This window comes from Molossus molossus, unplaced genomic scaffold (assembly GCF_014108415.1).
Source record: "Molossus molossus isolate mMolMol1 unplaced genomic scaffold, mMolMol1.p scaffold_m16_p_2, whole genome shotgun sequence".
Lineage (NCBI taxonomy): Eukaryota > Metazoa > Chordata > Mammalia > Chiroptera > Molossidae > Molossus > Molossus molossus.
Genome location: NW_023425355.1, coordinates 118,795,625 through 118,807,688, shown reverse-complemented (window position 1 = coordinate 118,807,688; position 12,064 = coordinate 118,795,625). Strand labels below are relative to the sequence as shown.

Here is a 12,064-nt window from a genome sequence, read left to right as displayed (position 1 = left end):
CTCCATCTCTACCCCCTAGCAAAGACTGTTCTCATGAGTTTGACTTTTTATGTTCCACATATAATTGAATTCATACAATACTTGTCCCTCTGTGTCTGGCTTATTTCAGTTAGCACAGTGTCCTCTAGGTTCATCCATGTTGTCACAAATGGCAGAATTAATTTTTTTTATGAGTAAATAATATTTCATTGTAAGTATGTACTACATTTTCTTTATCCATTCATCTGTCCTCAGACACTTAGCTGTTTCCATATTTTGACTATTGTGAATCTGTAATTGAATATGGCAGTATAGGTATTTCCACAATAGTGATTTCATTTTCTCTGGCTATATACTCAGAAATAGGATTGATGGAGTAGTTCTGTTTTAAATTTTTTGAGGGGCATCCCTACTATTTTTCATAGTGGCTGTACCATTCCTACCAATAGTACACAGGGTTCCCTTTTCTCTGCATCCTCTCCAACACTTATTATTTTTTGTCCTTTTGATAATAACCATTATGACAATTGTGAGGTGATATCTCATTGTGGTTTTAACTTACATTTTCCTTATGATTAGTGATGTTGAGCACTGTTTTATATACCTGTTGGCCATTAGTATGTCTTTGGAAAAAAATGTTAGTTGACTCTGTTATAATATTTCTTTTTTCACAAATTTTAAACTAAATTAAAACAGTCTTTTCATGGGAAATTGTTAAAATGTAAAAATTGAGATATGACTTTATAGAATTCTCCTGGATATTTTTAAATGTGTATAATTATATACATCCAACTATACATAAAATAAAAGTTCTAGTGATAGGTCCAGTTTTCTCAAACCACAAGAATGAGTGCTTTATGAACCTTACTGAACTCTAAGTGGATTAAAGGAGCAGAGTTGTTTGAATATAGATATTGTATTATTGTCTTCTAACTTAGTAGCAAAAAAGAAAATATTTTACTTTGGTTTTAAAATAAGTATTCATGTAGAGATCACAATGGCAACATACATTTTGATTGCATTGGGACCTCCAGGTTGTAATTCCATCTAGCTTTTCCCATTAAGTCCTCAATAGTAATAATTAAAATATACTGTATGCTTAAGATTTTTGAGTACTTTGTTACTTTAGAGTAATGAAACAGTATAATAAATTATTCCTGACTTTGAAGAATATACAAACTCATTGAATTATCAAGATCTATGTATACTAAATGATAAATAATATTCTACTTATTTGTCAGTGTGTGTAAAAAATGAAGTGTAGAATTCAGATAAGGGAAGAGATCAGTGTGATCTAGATTGATCCACCAAATACTTTGTGAAAGAGACAGGACTTAACTGGGTTCTTGAAGGGTGAATTGGATTTGAGTTGAAAATGGTAAGAGAAGAAAGTATTTTTTCAGAGGATATGGCATAAACAGAATGTAGAATGTGTTTAAAATAAAGAAACAAAATTCAACTAAGTAAATGTAAAGATCTAGTTGGCTTCATTATGATTCATGAATCAAGCAACACTCCCTCCAACAAATAGAAAGGAGCTCCATGTAGCTGTAAAAAGTGGAGGATTTTTGTAGGCAGAAAGGAAGGGACTGGGAAAGAGTAGATTGTTTCAGGCAAGGTCACCTTTATTTGGGGGACAGCAGTGGCCTATCAGGAACTGGTGCTGACCAGGAAATTCCAGACTGACTGGTTAGGATAACATTCTTGGGAGAGGCTGAAACTGCAATTAGGTTAGTATTGTCTCAGTTTGAACAACGTGGGCTTGGCACAATTGACTCTGTTTTGGGCCTGTTGTTTTTGTCTCTCTCTCTAACAAATGTGAACAAATTGCATATATTCAGGAAAATGTATGACTAGGTTGCCTAGGTTGAAACTTGGGATTAGAAATAGATATGGGCATATATTGGGATCTTGGATCAGTATAAAAAATCAGCAGTTTACCTTGTGGGTATTATGGGAATAAAGACATCTACTGTTATAACAATGGTCAGGATGGACTGAGAGGAGAGGGACTGGAGACAGAGAACACAGGGCAATCAAAATGTAATTTCAATTGGTCAAGAACGAAAGTATTTTCTTTCCTCATATCATTTTAATGGGACTTAAAATACTAATATGATATAGGAGACATGGTGAGATTTGCTACAAAAGAAGGGCAGAGGAGAAGGACCATTACAATAACTGAGTTTTTCATTCCATGATGCAGAGTGATTGATGATACTAGTACTTAAATGTGGGTTGATATAAGGAGGGTTCCTTATACCTGCTGGAAAAATTACATGTCATGAAAGTTTGCTTTTTTTTGTATTGAAATCACTTGCATGTTAAAGTCACTTTATACCATGTTCGATGTTTACATTCTTTTATGTTGGTAGAGTTGTGAAGAGAAACTGTAATGAAGGATTTTGGTCAGAGTTTTTGTATAAGAGAGTTTTAAAGATAAACTCTAATAAAAGATTTTGGTTTGAAGGAATAAAAGCATTACAGTTTCCATCAGTTGGACAAATTATTGAATTTCCTTTATGAAAGACACTGGATAGACTTTACAAGGGTTACAGATATGGTTAAACCACACTTATACCTTCAAAGATGTTAACTAACCAAGAGTGACGAAAACATGAAAAAGAGCTGATACAAAGCAGACAGTGAATGCCACAGTAGACACAGAAACAGTATGCTATGGGACTCAAAGGGGAGAGAAGTCATTTCTAATAAGGAAACCAGGAAAAGTTGCATAGGACACTTGGTGTTTAAGGTGGCCCTTGAGAATTTGCTGGAGGTTCTTAAAAATCTTAAAATATCTTTGTTTAGAAAATATAATTCATCATGTTACAGTTATCTCCTTTGGATCACAACCAGATGCTGACTCATTGCACAGGGCCCAGAAGGGCCCATACTGTTCCTTTTGTGGAAATTAAACTCTGTATTCAAATATTTAGTTAGTTCTTATCTTTAATAACTTGCCTACATCTGCTGACTACCATTATCTTTCTTAAAGAAATGTGGGACCACAGAATACTGATGAGAAACCTTGGAATTTTGGTATCTTTCTTAGTTCTTCTCAAATCATACTCACAAGGAGCTTTCTACCCTGCTGAGGCAGGCCAACTCCCTTATCTTTTTATTAACAACCCCCTCCCCAGTTACCTTTATTGGTAAACCTTACTATTTATTGACAAAACAAGAAAGGATAAACTCTTTTGTTCTTCTAAAAAAGGAAATATTTTTTTTGGAAATGTGAATTAGCAGATGATCTATAAAAATTATTCTCTGGTCTGGCTGGTGTGGCCCAGTGGTTGAGTGTCGACTCATGCACAAGAGGTCGCTGGTTTGATTTCCGGTCAGGACACATGCTCAACTTGTGGGCCCGATCCCCAGTAGGGGGCATGCAGGAGGTGGCCAATTGATGTTCTCCCTCATGGATGTTTCTGTCTCTTCTCACTTTCTCTCTCTCCAATATCAATAAAGGGAAAAACAATTTTTAATTATTCTCTGGTAACTGCTGCCAAATTTTAAATTCAAGTGCCTTAGTTCCACACAAAGTGAGTAGTCCCCCTCTTATCCACTGGAGGTATGTCAAGAGCCCCAGTGGATGCCTGGACTCTCTGTATACTATATATATATATATATATATGCTATGTTTTTCCTAAACATACATACTTATGATAAAGTTTAATTTATAGATGATAAAGTTTATCTTATAGATTAGATATGTTAAGAGATTAACAATAATAACTAATAATAAAGAACAATAATAATATACTGCAATAAAAGTTATGTAAATATGGTGTCTCAGCAAACTAGCACAGATTTCTTTTTTCTCAACAATTTCCTGGGTAGATTCATTCTTACAGTAGATCTAAGCAGCCTCAGCATACGATATTTTTTTCTTTCCTTATAAAGTTGAGAATTTTTACCTTTTCACTTAAAGGAAATACTTTACAGATTCTCTTTGGCATATCTGAACTGCCAACATCACTGCTCTTGTGCTTTGGGGATGTTATAAAGTAAAATAAGGGTGACTTGAGCTCAGGCACTGCAATACTGTGACAGTTGATCTGGTAACTGAGATGGCTACCACATGACTAAAGGGTGGATGGCATATACAGCATGGAGACACTGGACAGAGGGATTATTCACATCCTAGGCAGGACTAAGCAAGATTTCACTACACTACTGGGAACAGCACACAATTTACAACTTATTAATTATTTCTGGAATTTTTCTTTTAATATTTCTGGACTGCACTAGAACACAGGTAACTGAAACTGTAGAAAATGAAACCATGGATAAGGAGGGTGGCGGCTACTGTAACACTTTAGATTTCCATAGCTCTTGCACTATTTGCATTTGCAGGCCAGGCCTAGGTCATTTTGAGTTGCTAATTTGAATATGTGCCATTAATTCATACTGTGATCTTCATTTTCTGGAAGTGTAGAGAACTCCCTGTGCATTCACGACGACAGAGTTGCTTGTTTATCAGTAGAATTTTATGTGTCTTTGAATCCTTGCCTCAGACCAATCCCAGTTCCTTTTTGCTATGAATAATTTCCCCCCACTACCTCCACCTTGTTCTAAGAGATCAAAGGCACCACATAAACTCATAGAATCCTCTGTCTTCTACCGACTCTACTTTTTAGCTTCAACATGTATTCTGACTATATCCATTGTCTCTGCTGTTATTCCTCTGTAGTCTGGATTTTATCTCAGATCTATTCCAACAACCATCACTAATTTATCTTGTTTATCACTATAATTACATTTTATGCCTTATTATAATTTGTATATTCTGGGAAAAGTACTTCCCCAAACCTCTGCTGCTTGATCTGCTTGAATTATTGCTCTTGTGTTATTTCTTGTTCAGAAATCAAGTCCCTTGCCCTGGCATCCAAGCCCTCCATAATGTAATCCTTTGCACTCCTCAGTCTTTTCTTCCACGACCTGTCCTTTCTTACCCAATGCATGATTCAAATTGTACTACTTCTTCTTCCAAATGAGCACAGTACTTTCCTACATCCTTGCCCTGTAGTTATTTGTCTTTCTGATAGAATATACCCTTTACTTCACACCAAATATAACCTATTTAAAATCTAAACCATCTTCAAGGTCATTTCATGTGTTACCTCCTCCCTTGGGCTTTTGCTTGAAAATCTCTTGCCATCTTTTACCTAAGTAGTTGTCTACGTCTCAAGATTTCTTTTACTGCATTCTATCATACTTTAATAACTCAGGGATAGTGTCTTAGTCGCATTACTCTTATTAGTCATATTTCTAGTGCATAGTATTTTTCTGACCTCCGACTAGCTTTTATGGAATCTTTGAGGCTCTGAAGTAATCGTTATACTTAGAACACATCTCATTCATCATTTAATATTTAGGTCAAGCTCTTCTCATTCACAACAGTTTTTTTGTTAGTTTTGCTTACATTCCAGTACCATTGTCAATCAGTAACATTTTAAAATGTTTTAAAATATTTCAACAATTGATATACTAGGCTTTAGCTCCAGTTATATGTTTTATCTGTATATACTCTTATTTATATTTCTCTTCTTCAAAACTAGGCCTCTGACATCTGTGACCCTAATCCAGTCATGATACTCATGCTTTGTGTCTACATGCATGAAAGACTCCCTACATATATCCCCAAGGACTTGGTGATCTTTCCTTGTACTCTACATGACACTGTGATGAGACAGGTAAGGGTATACTTAGGGGCAAAGTATATATGGAGTTAAATACTTAAGAGGGGTGCCCTGGCTGGTTTTTCTCAGTGGTTAGAGCATCAGCTCGAGGACCAAAGAGTCTTGGGTTCAATTCCAGTCAAGGGCATGTACCTTGGTTGCAATTGGTCCCTGGCCCTGGTTGGGGTCGTGCGGGAGGCAGCCAGTCGATGTGTCCCTCTCACATCGATGTTTCTCTTTTCCTCTCTCTCTTCCCCTCTCTCCCACTCTACCTGAAGATAAATAGAAAAATATCCTTCGGTAAGGATTAAAAAAAATACTTAAGAGGGGTTTTGGGTACTTCTTTCCCAGCTGAAAACTAACAGAAGTATCAATGTGATACAATAAGCCTTAGCAAATGTTGCTCCTTCTAAACCAAAGGTATAGCAGAGTGAAAGGGACAAGTTCTGCTTAATAATAATCATCACCTGCAAGGAAATGATGGCTCTTTCATGCAATTGAAGAGTGGGGGTTGGGGACATGGAAAATGAAAGGTATGCACTTTGAAGGGCAAATTCTTTTAGGAAACTTGAAATCTATTTTATGTACAAAAGAACAGATACTATAAGTAAAAACTTGATATCTGAATGTGCTTGGCTTTCCTTTAGGAGGAGTAGTTCATACATCCAGATGGATTTTTTTGTTGTTGTTCAAATGAGGATATAGAAACGGAAGTAAAATGGGAGTGCTCCTGACCAGAGCCACCTCATTCTCTATAAATGATATTATATAAGCTGGAGGTGCTAAATGTGAAACAGTGAATTTTCTAATTTTCAGAAAAAAAATGAAAATTAAATTTTTGAGTCCTATGATAATAAAAAAATCTATATAAATATGTCCATATTTTACAAGTATTCTCTTTGAGAATCATTGTCCTCAATATCAAACAATGTTTCACAGGAACACTTGGGAAATATCTTCTACCATGCAATTTTAAATTGTTTATGTTTATCTAAGATTGTTTTCATAAAATCTTTAACCAGATTTATAGGTGGTAGTCTTCTTGCTTCTTTCTCAGGACACTATGGGCTGATAGAATCTTATTTTGTACAAAAATTATTTTACTGCTTTGGTCAGATCATGTTTATTTCTTTTCCTCAGGCTGTTATATATATTCCTCCCCATACTTATCAGTGGGGTGTTAATTTTATACTTCCGATGCAAAACTTATCTGTATTTGGTCTTAAAAATATGTGTCCCAGTGATGTTTTATTTGTAGATGTAACCTCTTTAAAAAAAAAATAACTGTATAGCCGCTGTGACAATATGAGCAATGATTGACAATATTCAGTTAAAATGTTGGGAAAAAATCCCAGTTGTTGTCTCAAATTGTAAAGGGCTCAATTTAGAGACTTTTCTTCAGCAGTATTTATTCTGATTAATTCCCTGACTGCAATGATATTCAAGGGCCTTGGGTACTAACTAGCCTAGAGCTATAATTATATTGGAGAGAACTTCTGACTTCAAAATAAAATTTCTAAAGAGTTAGAAATATTTTGCTTAAGCCTGCAGAAGACAGGAAGAGTCTGAATTAGATTAAGCAGTGATTTATTACAGTTAAATATTATTAACAATTCTTTAACTTTGACTATATGTTTGTATTTATTTATGTCTAATTGTTAATTTTAAATATTAGTTAATAACACAAGCTCATATTTAAAAATAAATTGTAATTGTGATGTTAAAAATAAAATTAAAACATACTACATTGGAAACAGGATTTCTCTCCAACTTAATTCTTTATTAGAAATATTCTTCACACCTTAAGATTATAGATGACATTGTACAGACACAGTTTTTATTTTTCACAAATGTAAGATACATTTTTTGAAGAAAACAATAAAAATCAAATATAAATGCTAAATAAAAATTAATTATAGCAAGCTTTTATTTTAAATTTTACTAAGAAAAAAATCATTCATTTGGAAGTTGCTGAGAAACCTAGACATAGTTTGCCGCATGCATCAGCACCATAAATGGCAGTGCCTAAGTCATAGAATGTCATTCTCACCAACCCTTTCAATCTTCCAGAATAAAGAAAAATCTCAGTCAGTGGATACTATAATTGAAAAGGTATTTCTGTAGCTGTATGCTTGAAATAGAAACACAATACTGGAACCATCAAACATAGGGTGATCAATGAAAAAAATGTAGGATGCAGTAATTTTCCTGAGACAATTTTATAGCTATTGACCCTCCACTCCCCTTTTTGAAAGAAACTTTACAGAGAAACACAATAGTTAAATACTGTCATTGCAAAATGGGAATCAAGGCTCCAAAGCTCTCTTTCCTTCCCTTCAACAGCTTTCCTTTCTTCCCATGTACCACTCACCACCCCTACATGAAATCCTAGAGTTGGGTGGAATACTCTGACTACAGATGAGCCCAATGACTTAGTGTCATCCATATGATATGGCAGTGAGAATGAATGTGTTCCTTAAGATCTCAGGGCTGATTATAGAAGTTCCAGGACTATAGGCAAATATTAGTGCACAGTGAATTTATTATTATTTTTAGCTTTTCTTTCCAGAAAATGGGAATTAACTCTGGGACTTAAAAAATCAGTTGGTCTGTTAATTAATTCCTTAGATACTGATATCTATACGTAGGCAAGCAATGTGAGACCCTAAAATCCATGGGGTAACTGAATATAGAAACTGTTCAGCACCAACAGACTTGTCCTGGTAGTTACCAAAGTCTTCATTGAAATATAAAAGTATTTAATGTAATATTTCAACAAACCTCTACCATATTCTTTACGATTTATTGTAATTGTACATAATGCTAGTTATTAACTCTTCAAATATCCATGTCTATGGTTCCTGGACTGCCTAAGTGCAGTTACCTTTTTTTTTTTTTTTTTTTTTACTTTTATTTGGCCAATCACCCATTTGCCCCAGGTCTTCTTTCTCTTTTGGGTCAGTACTTTCCATGATAACCTTGTGTCTTCCTACTGTGTTTTTTTATTTTTAATCCCCATTATAGTCTATATAAAGACTTGTGTAGTCAAGTGTTCATGGAATACTATCTAAAAATGAAGAAGCCCATTCTCCAATACTCCCCATCTCTCAGCATCAGAAAGGAAGGGACAGTCAAACCCTAGCTATACTATTGCTTCTAGACGAGGCTACCATCATTTCTGGCCTAGACCTCTGATTTTATTTTATTTTTTTTTATTTTTATTTTTTTTTATCTTCACCTGAGGACATTTTTCCATTTTTTGTTCAGGTAGAGTGGGAGGGAGAGAGAGGAACAGAGAGAGAGAGAAACATCGATGTGAAAGGGACACATCGAGTGGCTGCCACCCACACGACCGACCAGGGCTGGGGACAAACTGCAACCGAGGTATGTGCCCTTAGCGGGAACCGAACCCGGGTCTCTCTGGACTGCAGGCCGACGCTCTAACCACTGAGCCAAACCGGCCAGGGCATAGACCTCTGATTTTAAAGCTACCCTCTTATAACTTTCTACACTGACCAGCCAGAGTATCCTTTTTGTAAATTAGATTATATAAGTTTTATGTTTAAAATTCTCCAAAGATTTCCCTTTGCAATAAGAATAAAATCCAAGTTGCTAACTTTGGATTTCAAATCTTTGTGTCATTTCCTTACCTGAGAGCTCCTTCTCCCCACCCACTTTTGCTAAACTATATATATGCTGCTTTCGAATACAAAGTCTGCTTTCCTCCAGTTAGTACATTAGGAACAAATATGTTCATGATTACAATGTGTAACTCTCCTTGATAAATATAAGAAATGTTGTTTTTTAAATGTTATATTATTAAAATATTTTTTTCAAAATCGTGATCTTATTTGTACTCCCTTATTCTGCAACATAGATTCTAGTGACAAATCCAAGCTCCAAAGAATTAGTGTATAAAGCTGCAATTATTGGAAGAGATGCCGCTGACTTCTCCCTCTCCCAAACTGGGGATATTGTGACAATTCCTCCAAGGTAAGTCTTTGTTTATTTGTTTGTTTGTTTAATTTTGCTTCATTGAAGTTATCAGCCCTAGAGATTCAATGTGTGTTATAATTATTAAAAAGTCACCTGGTTTTATTTTTAACGGATATAAATGAGTGAAAAGACCATCACTCACATATAGATAATTTATTCTTATGCTGCAGAGATTCCTCATCAGTTTTGTTAAAAATTTTTGACAACGTAAAGCAGCTACATTTTATGTATGCATTTAATTTTAGTTCATTTTTCATGTACACTGGCTATAGAGGTTAGACAAATTATTTATGTAGTATTGTTTTGTTTTCTGCAGAAAACTGGAAGCAGTGTGTGCAGTTTCTGATTATAAAACCACTATGTACTCATTATAGAAAATTTAGCAACTATGAAAGTGTAAAGAAAAAAAGTAGAAGACTAGTAGTCATACCTGAAAGATACTCTATCCCTAGTCATTGTATATTTACACATAGGTAGGTAGGTAGGTAGGTAGGTAGGTAGATAATCTCATATATATATTTATGAGCACTTTCTTTTTCTTTGAATATTCCTATTTCATATCATTGTGTTATTAATTTGGGGTCACAGTAGCTTTATAAATGTCTGACTTTTATATCCTCATCTATTCTTGGTATTACTTTTTTCTTTAAAAATTTTTTTTCTTTATTGATTTCAGAGAGAGAGGAAAGGAGAGGGAGAGAGAGATAGAAATATTAATGAGAGAGAATATTGACTGGCTGCCTCCTGCATGCCCCCCACTGGGGATTTGGTCCACATCCTGGGTAGGTGCCTGACCTGGAATCGAACTGGTGACCTCTTGGTGCATGGGTCCTTGCTCTACTACTGAGCCTCACCGGCTGGGCTTATTTTTATTTTCATGAGGTCAGTTCTTATGTTTGTTTTTTGTTTGTTTGTTTGTTTGTTTGTTTTTTGGTCTCAGTGTTTCACATTGAAGGATTTACTCTAATGACTTGTGATACTTATTTATCCATTCATATGTAATACTGTAGTAATAGAAAAGTAAATTGTGAGGTTATATATGCACAGGTTTGCAAAGTGGTAAATTTCACTTTAGGGTGAAAACATTTCATGCCCAATTGCCTGGCATTCTGCAATGGCCTTGGGAAGAATAGGGCTGTCTGAACTGCATTTTGCCCTCACTGAAACTAGGCAATAGGGCAGCTTTGTTTCCTTTATTAGCCTCTGTGTAGAACTGTAGATGCTCATAGATGGCTCCCTCTAATTAGCAGCTTTAAAAAAATCCCTTTATTATCATTTTAATGAGATTTCTCTTATAGGCAGTAATCTCAGTTTCAGATACCATTGTGGCCTAGAACCCTTCTATCATGTCATTCAACAATTAAATGCTGGGCTTTAATACTGACCTATACAGGCTCTATGATCCAGCCTAATTTTTCTTACTTGGAAAATGTGCATCAGACTATGCGCTCACACTGTTGTCAGTGATAAATGTACTTACATAGGCGAAACACCTAGAACTTAACTGGACCCTATAGGAAGCAATTAGTAAGTATTTCCACCTCCCCTCAATTCAAAGTGCTGGTGATTCCTAGATGAAAACATCAACACAATTCACAATGTTTACAGTCTAGCAGAGTGCCATATAAGCAAATATACAATGAGGATATAATTTGATAATTATTTTATTTGTGATTCGTGTATAGAAGCAGAGGCAATGGAAAAAAGAAGCCACTTAAGTATGCTTGGGGAAACCACAGAAGGTTTCTCAGAAAACGTAATGCTTGAATCTCCATGTATATGGAAAACAATTATTCACTTTTCTGGATGCATTGTATTTTGTAGGCTTGAATACTATTATTAGGTGGATCTTTAAGTATCCCTTTAGCGAGACTAAATAATTTTATAGTCTTTGTTTTTTACAAATAGGATTCAGAAGCTATTTTGTTTTATTAAACAACAACAACAACAAAAAACCTGTGGCTTTATCATTATCAGACATTGTGTAATTATCTATGTGTACCACATCCTGCCTTAGATTCTGTCTAAATCACAATTAGTAATAGCTTTTTCTGCCAGCTGCAGATTTAAATTCCCAGAGATACAATTTATATAGAAAGATTAAACAGCTACACCAGCATATAAACAAACTTGTTTATTTCTGCATCTAACTTCATGACTAAATTTAGCTATAACCATAGAGTGACTATTGTAAAAGTGAAAGTATACTTTTAGAAAACCATTCTGTTTCTTCTTTTCCTCATTATTCTCATTGAGCCATATGGGCACTGACATTGATGTGTTATATATTTATTCTCCATCTTTTCCAAAAGCCAAGTAGAAGTAGTTTATGCGGTACATGTAATATGAAAGAGGATAAAACCTATAATTATGATATACATGCCTGCAGACCTAAGACATGACCTGAG

At 34.9% G+C, this 12,064-nt stretch overlaps 1 protein-coding gene across 1 annotated transcript in view; it reads left to right on the top strand.

Moving 5' to 3' along the window:
- CFAP47 (cilia and flagella associated protein 47) overlaps positions 1 to 12,064 on the top strand; it is a 442,571-nt gene that overhangs the window by 213,690 nt on the left and 216,817 nt on the right. The window contains exons 37-38 of the mRNA XM_036270144.1: positions 5,541 to 5,675; positions 9,538 to 9,653. Of these exons, the coding sequence (XP_036126037.1) occupies positions 5,541 to 5,675; positions 9,538 to 9,653 (251 nt within the window). The remainder of the gene's footprint in view (positions 1 to 5,540; positions 5,676 to 9,537; positions 9,654 to 12,064) is intronic.